The 19,417-nt window shown below is 39.6% G+C and overlaps 2 protein-coding genes across 3 annotated transcripts in view; one reads left to right on the plus strand and one right to left on the minus strand.

The window, feature by feature from the left end:
* BMP7 (bone morphogenetic protein 7) overlaps positions 1-19,050 on the plus strand; it is a 61,235-nt gene extending 42,185 nt beyond the window's left edge. The window contains exons 3-7 of the mRNA XM_006125345.4: positions 4,958-5,106; positions 12,137-12,334; positions 13,842-13,918; positions 14,941-15,051; positions 16,874-19,050. Of these exons, the coding sequence (XP_006125407.1) occupies positions 4,958-5,106; positions 12,137-12,334; positions 13,842-13,918; positions 14,941-15,051; positions 16,874-17,023 (685 nt within the window). The 3' untranslated portion in view covers positions 17,024-19,050. The remainder of the gene's footprint in view (positions 1-4,957; positions 5,107-12,136; positions 12,335-13,841; positions 13,919-14,940; positions 15,052-16,873) is intronic.
* SPO11 (SPO11 initiator of meiotic double strand breaks) overlaps positions 1-19,417 on the minus strand; it is a 410,938-nt gene that overhangs the window by 114,680 nt on the left and 276,841 nt on the right. The window lies entirely within an intron of this gene.

Consider the following 19,417-nt stretch of genomic DNA (forward strand, 5'->3'; position numbering starts at 1 on the left):
CAAAACAGTTTTTAGCTGTCTACACCGGCCCTCTTGCACAAAAACATTTCCGGAAAAGGGCTTTTGCCCAAATGGGACTGTCAAAGCATTTGCACAAGAAGCACTGATTTCAGACAGTAGAATGTCAGTGCTTTTGCACAAAATCAAGCGGCCAGTGTAGACAGCTGGCAAGTTTTTGCGCAAAAGCAATTGCTTTTGCGCAAAAACTTGCCAGTCTAGATGCAGCCACTGTGTACAGCCAATGGTTGCCTCTGTGTAGCTCTTAACACATGAGCTGCGGACTGAGGTTACATTGAACTGGTTCTAAATCATGTGATAACACTTCATATTGGAGTATACAAAAAGAGCTCTCCACCTCCCAAAAGGAAAGAATTATAAAAAGGACAAGTTTGGGAAGCCCGCAGAATTGGTGTCTCAGAATGCAAACGGTGAATGCTTGCTGTGAAACTGTTTCTGTCTTTTAATATAACTTGTTTAGCAATTGTGTTTAAAGAATGTGCCTTGCCATCTGCTACTTGCTGCTCTGATTTTAGTTTGCTGTGTCTCTTTGGTAAGCAGGCCATTTTTTTTAAAGGGCAGTTCTTTTAAAAAGAACAAGCAGTTTCTTTTAATTGGAACAAGCTCTGCACTCTGAGCCTGTGGTGCATCCCATTTTTCACCATTGGTTGCAGATTCAAATGAACAGCACTAATCCATTAACGCTGTGAATCTCTCCAGAGAATATTTGACATAAGCCCTTTTTGGGTCTCTAAGTTCCAGCTGTGTGTGGGAAGGATGGTTTCCTTCAGCATGTCCCTTTGATCTCTCTTCAGTGAGGATTTCCCCTCCAGGCCTATTGTTTGCACACTGCTGTAAATACAGGCAAACAAATACTTTATACAATTTCCCAGACTGACTCATCCCTGCACTTGATGCGTCATGTTGTCTGGTTAGCCTGCTTGCATCACATCGGCATGGGAAGCTTAAAGGCAGCTTTTTTAAAGTAATAATATTACGGGACGACAGTAAATTATTCTCGCTGTTATCTTCAAACTGCAGTCCACAATAAAGAAAAATGGAGCAGGCTACATCTCTGTTAAGTAAATCATTTGTGAATCATGGGCTGGAGGCATGGGGTATAGTTAAATCCAGCAGTGTATTAACATACAATTCAGGCCCATATGCAGGGGTGATGCGAAGGGTTCAAATGCACCCCTCCATCCTCCTCCAAGTAAGCATGAGGCTGGGACGGCACATTGCTCCAGCCTCCCTTCCCCCATGCTCTGACAGGCCGAGGGGAGGCAGGAGCAGATTTTCCCTCTCCTCTCCCAGGAGTGTATCCACAAGCCCCTCCCATGGCTCACACTCCTCCACAGAAATTCCTGTATACGGGCCTGCAAGTCTTGCGCCTCTAGAACCTTCACATCAGATGTTGGTTCGGGACACAAAAAATGAACAAAAGTGCAGTGTTCTCACCTCTGTCATCTGGGGGATGTATTTTTATTTAACTTTGTCAACAGCTCCAGGACTGTCTCACATTGATTCTTACAAGCCTAGGTGACTGGACAACAAAATGGCAAATGAATTTTAATGTTTGAAAAATGAAAAGTAATGTATATTGGAATACATAATTCCAACTAGATGTATAAAATAATGGGGACTAAATTAGTGATTACCACTTGAGAAATCTTGGAGTCACATTAGAGAGTTCCCTGAAAACATTCATTCAATGTGCTGCAGCAGTCAAAAAAAAGCAAACAAAATGTTAGGAATCGTTAGAAGTGTAAGATGGAAAATATCTTATTGCCTCTTTATAAACCATGGTACACCCACATCTTGAATACTGTGTGCAGATGTGGTCGCCTCATCTCAAAAAAGGTATCTTGGCATTGGAAAAGGCTCAGAAATGAGCAACTAAATGATTAGGGGTTTGGAACGGGTACCATATGAAGAGAGATTAAAAAGACTGGGACTTTTCATTTTAGAAAAGAGGAGATTATGGGGAAATACGATGGAGATGTATAAAATCATGACTGGTGTAAAGAAAGTAAACAAGGAAAAATTATTTACTTGTTCCTATGACAAGAACCAGGCGTCACCAAATGAAATTAATAGGTAGCAGGTTTAAAACAAACAAAAGGAAGTATTTCTTCCCACAACACAGTCAACCTGTGGAATTCCTTGCCAGAGAATATTGTGAGGTCCAGAACTTTAACAGGTTAAAAAAGAAATAGATAATTTTATGGACAATAGGTAGGATGGGTAGGAATTATGTTTCTAGCCTCTATTTCTCAGAAACTGGGAATTGGTGACAGAGGAGGGATCACTTGATGATGACCTGTTCTGTTCATTCCCTCTGGGACACCTGGCATCAGGCACGGTCTGAAGACAGGATACAGATCTAGATGGATCTGTAGTCTGACCCAGTATGGCTGTTTTTGTTATGTCCATACTATGATCCTCTCTATACAGGCAAGAAACAGCATTGTAGCACAGTGATGTATGGACAGAGCCTAAATCCTGTTTTTTTCCATGAGCTAAAACATTGTTTAAAAGAATAAAAGGTTTAAGTGACATCTTCTGAACCTTCAACAGCATTGAAACTCCAAGTTATGGGACCCATCTGAAGAGCACCCTGAGGCCTCGTCTTCACTTACGCTGAGATCGACGCTCTGGAGATCAATCTCCCAGGGTTGGATTTAGTGGGTCTATTAAGGACAAAGGATGTTAAATTGCGGTTAATTGACTAGTTGAGTAGTCTATGGAATTTCCATCGACTACTCAACTAGTTGATACGCACTTCCACATTCCTCCTTTGAAATGTACAAGAGCCCCTGCTGGGGAAGGAGGAATGAGGAACTCCGCATGCATCCCAGGTCCAGCAGGAAGACCCACTGACCCGGGGCTCCACAGCACTGCCCCTTAGAAACACGTTGGCTATCCCTTTGAAACACTGCCTCGGCATTGCAATGGGGCAGTGCCGTGGAGCCCAGGATCAGCTGATGGAGGCAGGAAGGGGGGAAATGGACTAGTCAACTGACTTATCCGATAAGCATTTGCTTATTGGATAGTCGACTAGACCTTAATATCCTTAGTAAGGACCTGCTAAATTAACCACTGATGACACCCGTCAGCCAGGTTGAGAGGTATAAGGGAAGTTGATGCAAGAGTTTGTATTGTTGGCTTCCCACAGTCATGATGCCACAGAAATTCTACATTAGGTACATCGACCCCAGCTACGTTATTCTCGTAGCTGAAGTTGCATATTTTAAGTTGAGTTTCTCCCCCCGTATAGACATAGCATAAGACGTATAAGTAGCACACTACCACTGAGAGCAACAGACAAGGAATTTCCTTCTGCCACCTACTGATAAGATCTCCCTCACTGCATATCATGTATTATTAGCAACATTTGCAAATATTCCATGTTAACACATGCACTGGTTAAGAGTGTTGTGCATTTGTGGGGGAAATATGAACTTGCACTTCCATTGGCATTTGCTGGGGTGGTCACTAGTCTTTCAGGGACTGGACTTGGATATTTAATTTCATAAACAGTTATCAGGTGGTCACTACTGACACTTCTGTTATTCATACCAGTGTCTTAGATTAAAGCCATTACATATTGTATAGCTTGACCTATTTAGGTTGGAAGGAGAGCAGAATGGTCAAGATACTGGAATGGAACTCAGATGAATGATATTCATTTTGTGCTTTGTTAGATTCTTATCTGGGGCAAATCATTGCCCTTTTTTGTGTGTGTTTCCAATTTGTAAAATGTGAAGGATAACTTTACTTCCCTACCAGAGGGTGGTGAAATTCATATACTTTTTTGAGGCTTTGGGGGCCATATAAATCTTCTCATTTTAGATTTTTTGTTTCACACAATGTTGCAGGCAAACAAGGGGCCCTGAAGGAACTAAAGACATTAAAGTTTGTACTGAGAAGTCTATAAAACAGATTAAGCTGGCCTTCCTCGGGCTTATGAGACACAATAAAATAACTTTCCTTATCCCTTTGCAAAAAAATTTTTTTTTGAAACTCAGAAAGCTACAGTTACTCTCGTACATGTTGTCACATCTGCACATGACCAAATATAAAAGAATCTCCTACAGGGCTTGTCCAGACACTACTTGCTGTCTCCATCCTTCTTGTAAAAACTTTTTCCTTTTGGAGGTAGTTCAACCATTACCCACTTTACTTCTTACCATCAACATCCAAATTACTTCTTTACGTTGGCTCCTGATGAAAGAGCTCCATTCCTTTTTAGAACCTTCATAATCCTTGTGTATTACTCGATTTTCAATTGCAGCTAATCAGTGGCAAATTATTGAAGACCCACAATGATTACCAAAGCCCTGCCTGAGTCCTTCAAGTATTCTCCAATTCTGATTAGTTTTGATTTCTCATTCTCAATTTTAGTCCAAAATAATTGGAGTGTGTCTATTTATTTAGTTTTTAAACAACAGATTCAGGGGACATTGCCACACAAGGCAATACTGCCTCATGATCCTTATTCAACTGTATGTAGCCTGAACAGAGCAGATTTTTAAAGATATTCAATATGTTAGTATTTGCAAAAGGCATACAACCATGCTCTAATTTGATTGCACTATTACCATGTTTATGCACAACAATCAGATTATTATGCATGGAAAAGGATATTTGTATGCCCGTCTACTAAGTTTAATGTGCACATATGTGCCTGGACATTTTTTTAATTGCATTAGCAGGATTAGCTATAATAGTACAGCAATGTGTACCCCTAAACCACATTAATTCTACTTTAATCTGCTCTCCCATTGTTCAGAAAAAAAACCATTTAGGTTGGCGTAGTTTTCCCACCTGTGGCATAACTTGTGTATTGTGATAAGAAATACCAGTTGTGTTGCTTAAAGCATTAACTTGAATGGTTATTTATTGCAAATAATTTCTGTTTGAAAATCCAGGTAACTGAGATGTGTTTATTTTTCTTCAGGGATTCAGATCTGTTCCTGCTTGACACTCGAATAATCTGGGCAGCAGAGGAAGGTTGGCTGGTGTTTGATATTACAGCAACTAGTAACCACTGGGTGGTAAATCCACAACACAATCTTGGCCTGCAACTATCCGTTGAGAGTATAGATGGTAAGTTTCAAGAGTAATGTCATCAGAAGAGTCTCCATTTTGGCTGTAGGAATCCAGTCTGAATGCAACCAATTCATTCATTTAAGTGGAATTTCTCAAGATTGTCTTGAATTTTCTTAAGATACAGATATTGGAAAAATGTTGTAAAATTATATTACTCATCATGCTATATGTGAACTTAACTAAATAATCACCACCTGATTTCAAGACAAACATCTGTATCAGAATCCAGTAAAAAGGTAAGAACATGCTTAGTTTTAAATATCTCAAAAGAAACTGTTAAGATGCTTAAAGCTAAGAATGTGCATTAATGGATCTGAGCCCTAATTTGCACACACATTTATCATGATTGTATGTGCAACCATGTAAATCACTAATTTATACATGTGTTTACTTTATTTGTATTTGAAGTCCTGGAAGCTAAATTGCCATTCTTTGGCACAACTGCACTTATAAATATTCCTGAGTAGTGCTTCACTGTTTAAAACTGATTTTTTTTTTTTTGCTATTTAGTTTTCCAGTGGGTGTTTGTGGGTGGGGAAGGAAATGTGAGAATAATTTTAACAGTTGAATTTCTCCAGTTATATTACATTAGAAAGTGGAAAAAACCCTAAGGTCTGAGCTGATGGATATAGTCCATGATTTTGCTTTAACACTAGCTAGAAATCATTAAAGCATGACCTCCTTCCCTCCCACCCACAGACACCATTGTCCTCTTTCATTTAGCAAATTATTTTCTTCCTTTCTCTTCAGCTGCATTAGTCCCAAACTGGAGCATCTGAAATGCTGGTCATGGTGACTGTACAATGCACTCAAGTGTATCAAGGAAAGAGTTATTCTGCACACAGCTTCCTCCCTGGTCTTCTGTGTTGTTTCTCCCTAACCAAGCCTTTTTTCTTTGCTCTGTACTGGCTAATTTATGCCTTCCCTCCTCTCCCCACTCCCAACACAGCTCTAGATTTGCAGGTCTAGTGATGAGAAGGAAATGTTTTCACGTAAACGGTCCAAATAGTTTTTAACAGTGAAACATGAGGCATGGCCTGACATACTATGTACTCCAAGTTCTTCAGCCAACTTGTGATGCAAGCCCAGGAGAGTTAGGAACGGGGCGTGAGTAGCAGAGATACAATACTGGCCTGATGTTGGATCTGATCCAGTAAAGCAGTCTTTCTTCCTATGTTCATTTCAATTGACTGTGGCCTCCTTCTCAATCACCTTTCCTAGACCACTTAAATCTCAGAGACTTAGCTCTTTATGAACAGGGAGAATTAATCCAACCAGAAATGTAAAAGATTTCAATTGCTTAAGTTACCATGAATGCCTACAAGTCATGTATCTTGGGGGGCAGAATGCATCACTTTGTCTCTATCTTCTGATTCTGTTGCTAGGTTTTAGTGTTTAACAGTTGCAGTCTAGAAATATTTTCCGGGCTCTGTGTGTATTCCATGTGGAGTAAATCAGGGCTATAGGAAGTAGTAAAAAACCTTGGCAGAGGGAGCATACAAGGGAGCAATAGGACTTACACAGTCACAACTTAAGTGGGCTACAAGTCTGAATATAGTATAACTGAGGCAATAAGTTATTAACATAAATAATTTAAACACTAGAAAGGTGCATAGCATTTTATAAACAGATGTTATGCTCTTAGGCCTATGGAATAAACGGTAAATAGGATCATAGCAGTTGCAGTAAGGGAACAGAGGACTTGGACATCTTGCCCAGATTTTCAGAATTGTGGATGGAAAAAAGTGCTACAACTGTGCATGCAGTTAGAGTAATTACTCAGACAAATCAGGCAGGTAGACTGTTAGAAGTGGGCCCTTATATAGGCCTGTCTCAGACAAAAAGATTGGGGAAAGATTTTCAAAGGCCTAGAATGACAATTTAGGGGCCTAACTCCCATTGACTTTCAGTGGGAGTTAAACATCTAAATACCAGCTGTGCCATTAAAAATCTCCCCATAGTTTACAAATAGGCTTAGGGGAAATAGGGTTGCCAGGTGTTCGTTTTTGAACCGGACAGTCCAGTATTTGAGCTTTCTGTTCGGGAAACAAATTGAGAAAATATAAATGAGAAAATATAAATGTCAGGTATTTTCTAAATAAGATGTAATGTAGATTGTTATGTAATGTCAAGTGTGTCTGGTATTTTTGTTGAAAGCATCTGGCAACCCTAGGGGGAAAGAGGGTTGTTTTAGAAAGAAAGAAAGAAAGAAAGAAAGAAAGAAAGAAAGAAAGAAAGAAAGAAAGAAAGAAAGACACACACATGCCTTTCAAGGGTGCCATTTCAGGAAAGTGGGGGATGGGAGGGAAGCGCCTTGCTTTTCTTTCTGTTCCCCTGACTATTAGGGAGTGAGGGGAAAGTACATGGCTTCTGTTCATGCCTCTCACTCCTGACTGGTGAGGCAGAGGAGTAATTAACAAAATTTGTGTGCTTTCTCCTTGTGCTCTGATAGTCAGGGGAACAGAAAGAAAAGCAAACAGTGACCTGATATGCCTGGCTGCTGGTCCCTCCCTCCCGCTCTCCCAAAATGGCACTCTTGACACACACTGGAAAATAATTCTGTGCTTAATCAAAATAGATTGACAAAATATGTCACTAATTTGCCTTTAAAGTTAAAGAGCAAATTCATCCCTGAAAAAGTACCTGTAGGACTGAATTTGGCTGCTTGCATTTTAAAATTAAACCTGTAAGAGCCACAAATATTTGCAGGCTCACTTCTCCAGAATTCAAGCAAACATTTCCTTCCACTTTGAGCTGCAAGGTTAAGTCCTTCTGCCATTTCCAAGTTTCATTTGGGGTTCAAACAAACTGCACAGTCCCAACAAAGCTGCAGTTTCTTCAGCTGGTTTTCATGTCAGAACTGTAGGCTTGCAAACATAGCATGATTTTGGTGAAAAGCTATATATTTTTGAATATAACAAATCTTTCAGCTTTTTCAAAACTTTGGCCTGAATTTAAAGTATGTAGGAAAACTGAAAACCTATCAAATTTGATCTGAGGAAGTGGGTCTGGCCCACGAAAGCTCATCATCTAATAAACCATCTTGTTAGTCTTTAAAGTGCTACATTGTCCTGCATTTTGTGTCAAATTTAACTTTTTTAAAAAATTAATACCAGTAATTGTTAGTGTCTCTATACATGAGTAAAAAGGCAACTAGGATAGAAGAAAATGGAGTCAAAATACTGTTCAGATACAATGATTCAAAACAGATTGGTTCATTTAACTGCTCTTCATATTCCTTTACAATCATGCCAGATAAGTGCATCAACAATAGCAACTAGTGGGGAATTAAAGGATGTTTGTTTACGCTTAGAAAGTTGGGATAAGCTCAAACAACAGAGAAATGTGATTCATTAGCCTTAGGCATCCTGTCACCCTAAGCCCTGAATCACTTCACGCCCTCATAATACATAAGAACAACAGCTGACTATTTAACTTTACTTAGCCTATTTCTTATTGCTTCATATCCTGTTTTTCTCAGTTAAAAAAGCAGCTTTTTAAAGACAAATTGTCTGCATTCTCTGATTTGAGAATATAGCTGTTCTGTTAGATAAATACATAATTGATTAATTAGAAATAGACCGATATCTTAAAACCACATTTTCCTTGAAATTTGGTCCCTGGCTGTACGTGGAGATTGAATTATTTAGTTCTGGTCACTTAAGTGTTTTTTTCACAATGTAATTAAGGAGGAACATGATAGCTCTCTGGTATGGGTCTTACTCAGAAGATTTAAAGCCAAAAAGTTGTATTCTTTTAAAAAGAGAGAAAGATTTGCTACAGCAAAGTAACTTTTTCTTTTAGTCACCCAAAAACTCAGCCCTCTCCCAAATTGATACATTGGCCAAATTCTGCTCTTTCGTACCCTCATGTAAACCCATCAAATCAAGTTGGAGTAGATCTGGAGTCACTAGCAGCAACCTGCTGAGGCTCTTGTTAGTGAGATGATGCAACTAGCAATAATTTACCCCCTTAAAACCAGGTCTCTTTTTAAATGGCACTGCAGTCAGAAAAACATCCATGCTGATGACAGGGGGAAAGAATCAAAGCAGTGCTAGATGAATTTTTTTACTTAATTTTGGCTAAACTTAACTTGGAATAAGGCCCTGATGCAGAAAAGCATATGTGTAGCTTTTAAGTCCATGAGTAGTGCCATGCAATTTAGTAGGACTATCCTCATACTTAGAGTTACAAACATATTTAACTGTCCTGTGGGATCAACCTAGCTGTGTAAAAGATGACAGTGCGGTCAAGTTACAAAGAACAGGGCCTAACAGAGGATAAAAGTGATAGTCAGATGGAGGTATTCATACTCACCAAAATCCTGCCCCAAGCCCACCTTTGCATATGTAAACAGGTAATTGTATGAATCAGCTGATTTCTCTGGTACAATATACAACTTAGGCCTCATTCATAAAAAGCCTGACTCAGTGTCCTATCCTTAGATATACGTTTTTCTTGATCCTATTCTGTGTATCTACGCGTATGTCTACACTTGCACCCTTTTTTGAGAGAGGGATGCAAATGAAGACATTTGAAATGGCAAATGAAGCCGGGATTTAAATATCCCATGCTTCATTTGCATATTCGCGTTCTGGCACTATTTTGAAATAACAGACGCTGTTAAGATGCGGTTATTTTGAGAAAAACCCCTTCTCTTGAACTAACTGGTAAACCTCATTGTATGAGGAATAAGGGTTATTTCGAGAGAAGGGTTTCCTCTCGAAATAACTGTGTCTTAACAGCATCTGTTATTTTGAAATAGCGCTATTTCAAAATAGCGCCAGAACGCAAATATGCAAATGAAGTGTGGGATATTTAAATCCCGGTTTCATTTGCAATTTTGAATGTCTTCATTTGCATCCCTCTCTCGAAAGAGGGTGCAAGTGTAGACATTACAGTTCTCGCCCTACCCCCTCCCCACATAGGAAACCGTAAGGGGTTGTAGCCAGGAGATGTAGGCTTAATTGCCAAACTGTCATGCTCATATTACAACACTATGAGCCTCTGTGCAACTCTCCTGTACACCAGCTTTCCACAGGGAAAGAATTTGTCCTTTTAATTTGTCTTTAAAAATTCACAACGTAAGAGAGAGAAGCAGTTATAAATTGAGGGTCATTGTTAGTCTTGAGTAGGGTTGCCAGGTGTCTGGTTTTGAACTGGACAGTCCAGTATTTGAGCTTTCTGTTCAGGAAACAAATTGAGAAAATATAAATGGGAAAATATAAATTTTCTAAATAAGATATAATGTAGATTGTGATGTAATGTCAAGTGAGTCCGGTATTTTTGTTGAAACCATCTGGCAACCCCAGCCTTGAGCTGTGATCACAGGCAATTGTTTTCATCCCTTCATCTATGTCTACACAGCAGCGTTATTTCAGAATACACACAAGCAGTTAGTTTGACATTGTCAAAATAATGTTGAGCTGGAAGACTTCTTACTCTGACTCCTGTAACCCTCATTGTATGAGGAGTAAGGGAAGTTAGAAGAAGAGTGCTCTCTTTCAAAATAACTGCTGTGTAGACAGCACCCAGAGTCTAAATAAATTATTTTGACTTAAACTATACAATTAGCGTAGCTCAAATTGAGTAACTTATTTCTAATTTAACCCTGCTGTGAAAATGTGCTCTTTATGTTTACCAGCTTTTGGAGTACATAAAAATGTTGAGATGGAAAAGAGCTAATCGAGACAGTGGTTCTTAAGACACTGGTGTTGGCCTTGAAAACAGCAGTTATGGAAGTTCACCTTAGGAAACCAAGTTCTTTTGTTGCCATTTTTTTCATATTGCACTTAGAAACCAGTAAGTACTGGAGGAACAAAGGGCTCAGTGGAATTCTAATGGAAATATAGATCCTTTTACTTCTACAGTGCCAGTGTGGTTCAACTTGTGACTGAGAGCTTGTCTATACTGACACTGCTTCAGTGAAGTTGCGTTGGTGCAGCTGTGCCACTGCATTAGTTACTGAAGATGCATGCTACCTATAGCAATCAGAGAGCTTCCCTTTTGGTGTTACAACTCCCTCCCCAAGAACCAACAGCTATGTTGACAGGAATATTGTAGACTGGGCTCGGACTAGTACCAGCTGTTCTGACATGCTTGAAGTGTGGTGGCAAGTTCCAGTTCAGTTCCTAACAAACAACATTTGTTCCTAAGAAAAAAACATTTATCAAAAGTGGTATGAATTAACACTATTGTCATCACTGTCAAAGTCCTAACGTTGGTTGGATATGGAGACCAAGGTGATCCCTTCACAACGCAATTGAGACACATTGGGGTGAGGGGAGTGCGAGTACAGGAGAAAATTCATACTGCCTCTATCCATACCTTATCTTTGTAAATAATTTACTTCAGTTCCCAGGCCTACACACCAGGCATCTTTGACCAAAACTAAAGTTAATTTAAAAATCCTGCATAAGAAAAGGAATGAGCAATAGTCATAATGTATCTATAACCATATTATCGGATTCAGAACTGCTGCTGTGCATGACAGATGTAGCAGTTAACAAAATGCCTCTAAATAACTGAACTATTTGTTACTTTCAAATGCAATATATCTGGAGCCATGTCAACATTTAATACAAGGCATTTTTATTTTATGTTAACAGCCTTCCAATGGGAATTTAGGGTTCCTATGGGCTGAGTTTTATGATTCCTTTTATGGGATCACTTCAAATTATAGGTTGGTGAACTTAAGGAAACCCCACTAAAGAATGCAGGAAAAATCTAATGCAAAGTTGATTTTTGGTAAAATTATTGTTTGTAGGAGTATTTTATTTAACATTTACATTCACATATAAAAAGGAATTTAGCTTTACTGAGATATTCCTTTCAGAAGTGGCTTTGCTTATTAATTTTAGGCCTACTCCATCAGTTGATCCATGCATATGGGCCTCAATAGGAATTTTAGATGTGGGATATATAGGCCAGTTGTCTCAATCATGTTGTCTTCAATATTGCTGATAGCAATGGAAAGTTCTTTCAATTTCTCTTATTTGATTATGGTGTTCATGATATTTCCATTAAGGACAAAGCATCAATCCCAAACTGGCTGGTCTTATTGGAAGACATGGCCCACAAAATAAGCAGCCTTTCACGGTAGCATTCTTCAAAGCTACAGAAGTGCATCTCCGTAGCATTCGTTCCACAGGAGGCAAACAAAGGAGCCAAAATCGATCAAAAACACCAAAAAACCAGGAAGCCTTTCGGGTGTCCAACATTGCAGGTAAGATGAAGGCTGCCAAGTCAGTATTTCTGGGTACTGGATACTTCTGTTTTGTATAGAGACAAGAATGAAACAGTCTCTAGTGTGCTCAAGCAATATGCTCTACTTTTCTCTTGCATATTCAGCATCATCCAACTGTCACTAGCTTGAAGACTAGAAAATGCTCATTTGTTGCAACCAAATGTTTTTGTTGGAAAATAGCAGTTTTCACAAATTTGACAATTTAAAAAAAATATGCTAAGTTATAGTAAAAAAAATTAAACATGATCAAAATAGAAACAATGTTTCAATTGACCTCGTCTGAATTTATTTTAGATTTTCAAAATTGAGATTTTTGACTTTTCATCCCAACTTGTTCTACTTAAATTAAATATTAATTTAGACAGAGAAAGCCATTCTCACTCTATAGCCCAGTGGTTGAAGTGGGATGGCAGATCCTGTTTAAATACTTTCCCTTAGGCAGAGAGGGAGCATCGTCTAGGTAAGTGCTCAGCCACTACGCCAGTGAGAGGGCCTCTCCTTCCCTGGATGTTTGATGTAGATCTTGGCCCAAATACCAGTTATGTGGAAGAAAGCCCATCTTCCCCTGGTTTCTGAATCCCTCTGGGGCTTGAAAGGAGACAGGTGTCTGAAACCTAGCAGGGAGCTGTAGCATGTATGCTCAAAAGCAGAAACATGCACCTAGAAACAATTAGGTGCCAAAGTGAGCTTATGCCCTTACAGTGTTAGGCAGCAGCTAAGAGTTTTGAAAATGGCAGTGGCACTTAAAAATGGGACGTATTTGCCTAAGTCTGGAGGAGCGATACTTAGGGAAATCCTGCCCAATGGGTCAACAGTCAGAACTTAGTTGTGATGTACCAGATAATAGATTCCAGCTTCCTCTGCTGTGATTCTATTGTATTTGCAGGACTACTGCAGGTCAGCTGCAGAGACCACTCAAACACAGGTTAGAGAGATTTTTAGAGTGCCACTCTTTAAAATCACTTCACTATTCTGTTCTTTATAGAGTCTTATACCATAATCATCCTTGTATACATGAGAGTGCCTTCCTGGGTCTCTCTCTGGTTCCCTTGCCACATAGCAAAGGCATGATGAAAATAGATATTTTTTGTTTGGTTGGGGTGTTTGTTTTTTTCAAACTTGAAGCCCATGCAAGACAGACAAGATCCTGAAAAATAAATTCCCAGGGCTTTCTTGACTTTGCATGGAAACCATGGGCTTTATACATTTGCTGAATCCCGCCAATCATTCTGTCATTAAAAAACAAGACTGAAACAGCTAAAAGAAAATGACAAGTGCTGTAAAGCAGCACATTGCTGCAGAAAGGGGGCCACACCTCATTCCCTATTGCAATGCTGCCAGAGATGCAATGCAGCACCAGGGAGCTTCCATCTTTAAAAGATTAGTCTTAATGGGTCCCGCTTTCATTTGAATATTGAACTGAAACAACCAGGTGGACAACACAAGCTCACTTGGTGGTTTCAATTTTTTTCACCCCTCCATTCAGAGAACAGTAGCAGTGATCAGCGGCAAGCCTGCAAGAAACACGAACTGTATGTCAGTTTCAGAGATCTAGGCTGGCAGGTAAGATTTCTGTGCTTAGGCTTAAGAGAGATAAGATACTTTTTCCACCATTTTGCTGGTAGTGTTCACTCATGAACAACATTTTTTAGGGTATGTGTACCCTATGCAACTCTTAGCAACAAGGCTATATCGACACAGCCCTTTCGCTATAAGTCTGTGTGTATGAACGCTGTTTGTCAGCCCTTTTGAGCCGACAAAATACTTCTAACTCCAAGTGGGTTTCACTTTGGCAGAAGAACACTAATGCCAACAAAACTGCATTCAGATGTGCATTTACCACAGCAAAACTTTGTCATTCACATTTGTGTGTGTGTGTGTGTGTGTGTGGTGGTGGTGCTGGGGGGAGCGGGAGGATAAAACACCAGTGAATGACAAACATTTTGTCAATCAAGTGCAAGTGTAGACACAGCCTTAACCTCTGATTTTGTGACCATGCTTGTGTGTAAATGTCTGTCCTTACAAGAATGGGGGTGCATTCACGCCTGTTGATTCATTGCTATTTGCATACACAAACAAGGTGTTTGCCTTTGTGTTGGCACAACTAGTTACATGCACAAAAGGGGACATGCAAATTAGAGGCCAGGTTAAGAGTAGTGGAAATTTGATAATCCCATAGCTTTGTGGCTAATTTTAAATTTAGACCGTTAACTTTCTGCCATTGTAAGTGCCTTCTGTAGTTTCAATAGGACAAAATGTTCTTCACTTTCTAGTGTATATTTCCTTTAAATATTGGTAAACAGCTCCTACACTTTGCATTGGAGGAAGCTGCATTCCAGTAGTGCATGAAGTGATCATTCTGCTGTGTACACAGTATTCACTTTATAAAGTGCTGTGGGATCATTCAGGACAAACAGGTGTTGCAGACATGTTAAGAGTGACCATATTGTTGGAGCAGCTAATTTAACAGGAGACATTTTTTCATGACATTTTGGACTGCCTGCATGTATTTGGAATTAATTGAATAAATGTACAATGAAATTAAATCCATCTTTTCTCCATGATCTAACATCAATTTAATCCAGGACTGGATAATTGCTCCAGAAGGCTATGCTGCATATTACTGTGAAGGAGAATGTGCCTTCCCATTGAACTCCTACATGAATGCTACAAACCATGCTATTGTACAGACACTGGTAGGTGCAATTTAAGTTGAATAATGAATGCTGTTAATTCTGATCAATATGTCCCTGCAAGCAGAACCCTCAGAACTAGCCAGAGAAGGAAGGTCTGTTAGCTCATCAGGCCTTTACCATCTGGCTAAACAGGTCTAGCGGAATGGCCTAAATTAGTAGTTGGCCTGGAAGTAATCTCTTTGTTGCAAACATTAGCGTGCTCCATGAGAATGGAGGGGCCCTAGATGCCAACACAAATAGCATAGTTCCACTGCTTCAGAGGGGAAGGGCAGGAATAGAGGCCCCAAGTAGTAGAGACAGCATCACTTGCACAGAATTCCCTGGCGATCCATTTCACGCAACTCAGTCAACAGGGGGGAGGGGGGACTCTAGAGCCATAACTATACAGATCAGCTCTAGTTCGGCTTCCTTTCCCATTTGCTTAGAGAGTGAAGTAGGGTAGAGGAATCCTTGATCCCCCTCAGTATCACCTGATTAGTGGGCTTGTGTGCTGGGAGTAGGCTCAGTGCATCACGTGCCTGCTCTAAAGCCCATTGAAGCCAATAGGAATCTTTAGCATTGGCTTCAGTGGTTTGGATCCATTCACAAGAACGGATTGAAAGGAATAGCTGCAGCACCTGAATACTTCCAGATTTAAACTAGAAAGTGTCATCAAGCATCTGCAAGCCTAGATAGCTGCCACCTGTTTGCAACACTTGAGACCTTCACCACCCTGCCTTTTACTCCTGGGCTATGTCTAGACTGGCATGATTTTCCACAAATGCTTTTAACGGAAACGTTTTCCGTGAAAAGCATTTGTGGAAAAGAGTGTCTAGATTGGCAAGGATGCTTTTCCGCAAAAGCACTTTTTGCAGAAAAGCGTCCGTGCCAATCTAGACGCGGTTTTGCGCAAGAAAGCCCCGATCGCCATTTTCGCAATCGGGGCTTTTTTGCGCAAAACAAATCTGAGCTGTCTACACTGGCCCTTTTGCGCAAAAGCTTTTGCGCAAAAGGACTTTTGCCCGAACGGGAGCAGCATAGTATTTCTTACATGAGAAGCACTGATTTCTTACATGAGATCGTCAGTGTTCTTGCGGAAATTCACGCGGCCAGTGTAAACAGCTGGCAAGTTTTTCTGCAAAAGCGGCTGCTTTTGCGGAAAAACTTGCCAGTCTAGACACAGCCCTGCAGTCTAGTAGCTACCTTGCTAACTAGCTGGAAATGCAGTTGAAACAAAAGCTATTTTTCAATTTATTAATAATGTTGAAGTTGCCTATTTTTAAGGGGGGAGGAGAATATTCAGAAAAATAAAAAATGTCTCCATCACTTCCCTATTCTCCCTCGATCCAGTTTTACTTGAAACTGATCTCCACGGCCCTGGGGGAAAAAACCCGAGCTCAATTCAAGTTATGGACCAGAGCTATTTTAAAGCTAATCAGTTTTCCCAAGTGTTTTTGTGACAGGCTCTTCTGCTCCCACTTCCTTACTACTAATGTTTATTCTCTCCAGCACAGGGTTACAACAATACAGAAGAAACAGGCACTTGAGTCCTTCCTGTATCCAGTGCCCAACTATTCAGTGGACATAGAAAGGACTTTAATATCTAGGCCTGTCAGATGAATAGATTTCATTAGCAGTACCCTTATATGGCAAAAAACCCTCAGGACCAATTTTCCTGCTTTAGGCATGCCCCCTGTACCTGTAAATCTTACCTTGTGTGTGCATACATTGAGTTATTTGTGTACCCAATCAATGTCCCAGAGACTTTCATGCAAGTTGCAAAGTTTACCCCCCGAAAGGGGGGAAAAAATATCTTAACATTCTTCTTTTTCCCCTCCCCCAGGTTCACTTTATAAACCCAGAGACTGTGCCAAAGCCATGCTGCGCTCCTACACAACTCAATGCCATCTCAGTGCTCTATTTTGATGACAGCTCCAATGTTATCTTAAAAAAATACAGGAACATGGTGGTACGGGCATGTGGCTGCCATTAGGTTTGCAGGAAGGAAAAAAAGTGGTTGGAAAGTGTTTTTATATGGATTTACAAAGATTTAAGTTTCCTGCAGTGGACTGCCTTAAAAAAAAAGTAAGTTGTAGAGACCATGCTTCTGAAGGTGCAGAATCAACTGGAGATAGAGGAAAAAATCTGGATTCCACATGGCATTTGAATAAAGTTTGTTTTAGTTTATTATAGACATGATTCTGCAAACTGGTGCTAAGTGAAACAAGCCAGAGGAACCATTTGAAATCAAACCTGTCAAAAATAATTGCTCCTACATCTGCAAATGAGCCTTTCAGAAGATGGCTAACTCACCATAGTTGATTGTGAACATCGTTTTTAAACAAATCCATCCATGGTGAGAATCTGGTGTGTTTATGCAAAAAAAGTAATAAACCTTTGTAGTTACTGTAATAGCTTGTTCACAATAAAATGTGCCTAAAAGATATTTTGTAAAGGAATTACCTCCAACCCTTGACTTATCCAACTTCATAATCAGGGGGAAAAGACTATGTATGTGAACTTCCAGTATTTAATTTTGCACTAGCAAAAATATCTGGATTGACTCTAATATGGACAAGTAAGTCTAGAAATCTCTTTTGGAATTAAAAGCATGGAAGAAAATAACTCCAAAGAACAAAATTATCTTGACATATTATCCCCAACATACAAAATATCTATTTCAACTACCAACAAGAATTTGCATTTACTATGGACTAAAACAGCCAAGAGTAATAGTGAACAAAGCTCCAACAATTTTGCAACCCAGCTCTCATCTTGGACATTCCAAACACTTACAGGGTTAGGAAAGGTAAGCTCAACATCCTGCTCCCTTAGGAGTAATATCCATTAAAATCAGTGGGTGACAGATCTGATCCCTGGCATTTTGCAAGTCTCTAGGGTGTTGAAAACTCACAGATGATATTGAACAAACAGCCAGCATTGTGCAGGATCAGGTCTTTAATATGGAAAAGAAACCATTACTTTGTAATCCTGGTCCCCTGGATGTGTATTTCCTGGGCTACTCCTATCTTACTGTCAGTTTCATCAATAGTAAGAGAACTGCATGGCTCCATGAATAAGTAACTGCTCTTTTACTTTTAAGCCACAGTTAAAATCCAGACAAGATGTTTGGGTTTCTTTTGAAAGCTCTACATGAAATGAGTTGGAGCTTGTATCTTGTGGCCTGAGTCTTCATTCCATTTTAGTAGGTATGGCTTTACCACTGACTTCCAATGGCAGCAAGATTAGACTGCTGAGGAATAGGAGGGATCCTATGGTTTACACAAGAGTCACACTATCTAAGTTAATATGGTTCCAACAGATTTAACTGAAATCAGAATCTGGCCCAATATTTACTAGGTCAAGTTCCAAAAGAGTGGCTGAAATTCTCTTTCAGCCATTTCTGAAAGGGCCTAAGACGAGCAGTTAAAGACAAATGGTTGGGCTGCCACTGCTGCAGTGAATCCATAGTTTTAAAGACTCAAAGTCATGTAAATCATAAATGCCATTCAATGTTGTAGGTGTATAAGCCACCAATGAAACATATTCTAGGCGTCTGTGAACCTTGTATAAGGAGTTAAGGTGCTACCTATGAAGTTAACGATGGATGGTCAGAGCTGATTATTTTTTAGTGTAATCAAGGATTAGTTTTTGCCACTAATGCCTAAGAGTACTGGCCTATTGCAGTTCACGCTCTCTCTGTACCGGATCCATATATTACATATCCTGTGGTTGTTGTTTTTTTAAAACACAACTATGTAATCTGTTGCTAGGCTAAAACATCGCCTCAGTTGTTTTGTACATTTTTATGTAAATAATTGTCACAAAAGTGGGAAAAATTATTTATTTCCATCCCTGAATTCCTTTTCAATCACGCATTCAGGAAAATGATTCTCATCTCTTCTAAACACATTTGTTTCCTTATTTAAGAAAATATTTATTTCTGGTTCTTTTCATAGAGCAATTAGAAGCATTTTGTACAAACTAGTTGAATAAATCGTTGTGATTTTTCAAAAGATATTCTACTAACTTTGTGTATGTCTTTGTGTATGTCTTATTCCCACAGAATCTAAAGGATGTTTTGTTGTGAATAATATTTCATGGTGCGTGTCTGCTATTCTGCAACAATGCTTCCATGTCGATCAGTCTCTGTATATTGGCCTTATGGGCACATGGTCAATATCTGCTGCAGCTGCCCACGTATAAATACAGCAGAGGGGGAAGAATGAAAAATATGAATATATTTTGCAGGCTGCATTGCAAAAGTCCATGATTGAATTATAGTGCAGCTGTCAGCAGCTGTTTCAAAGAAGCAGGGGGTAAATTAGTTCTGTTTACTGCTAACATAGTTCAGAGTTTAGTCATCCCAATAAAATTATAGAGGCAC

Source organism: Pelodiscus sinensis, chromosome 18, assembly GCF_049634645.1.
Source record: "Pelodiscus sinensis isolate JC-2024 chromosome 18, ASM4963464v1, whole genome shotgun sequence".
Lineage (NCBI taxonomy): Eukaryota > Metazoa > Chordata > Testudines > Trionychidae > Pelodiscus > Pelodiscus sinensis.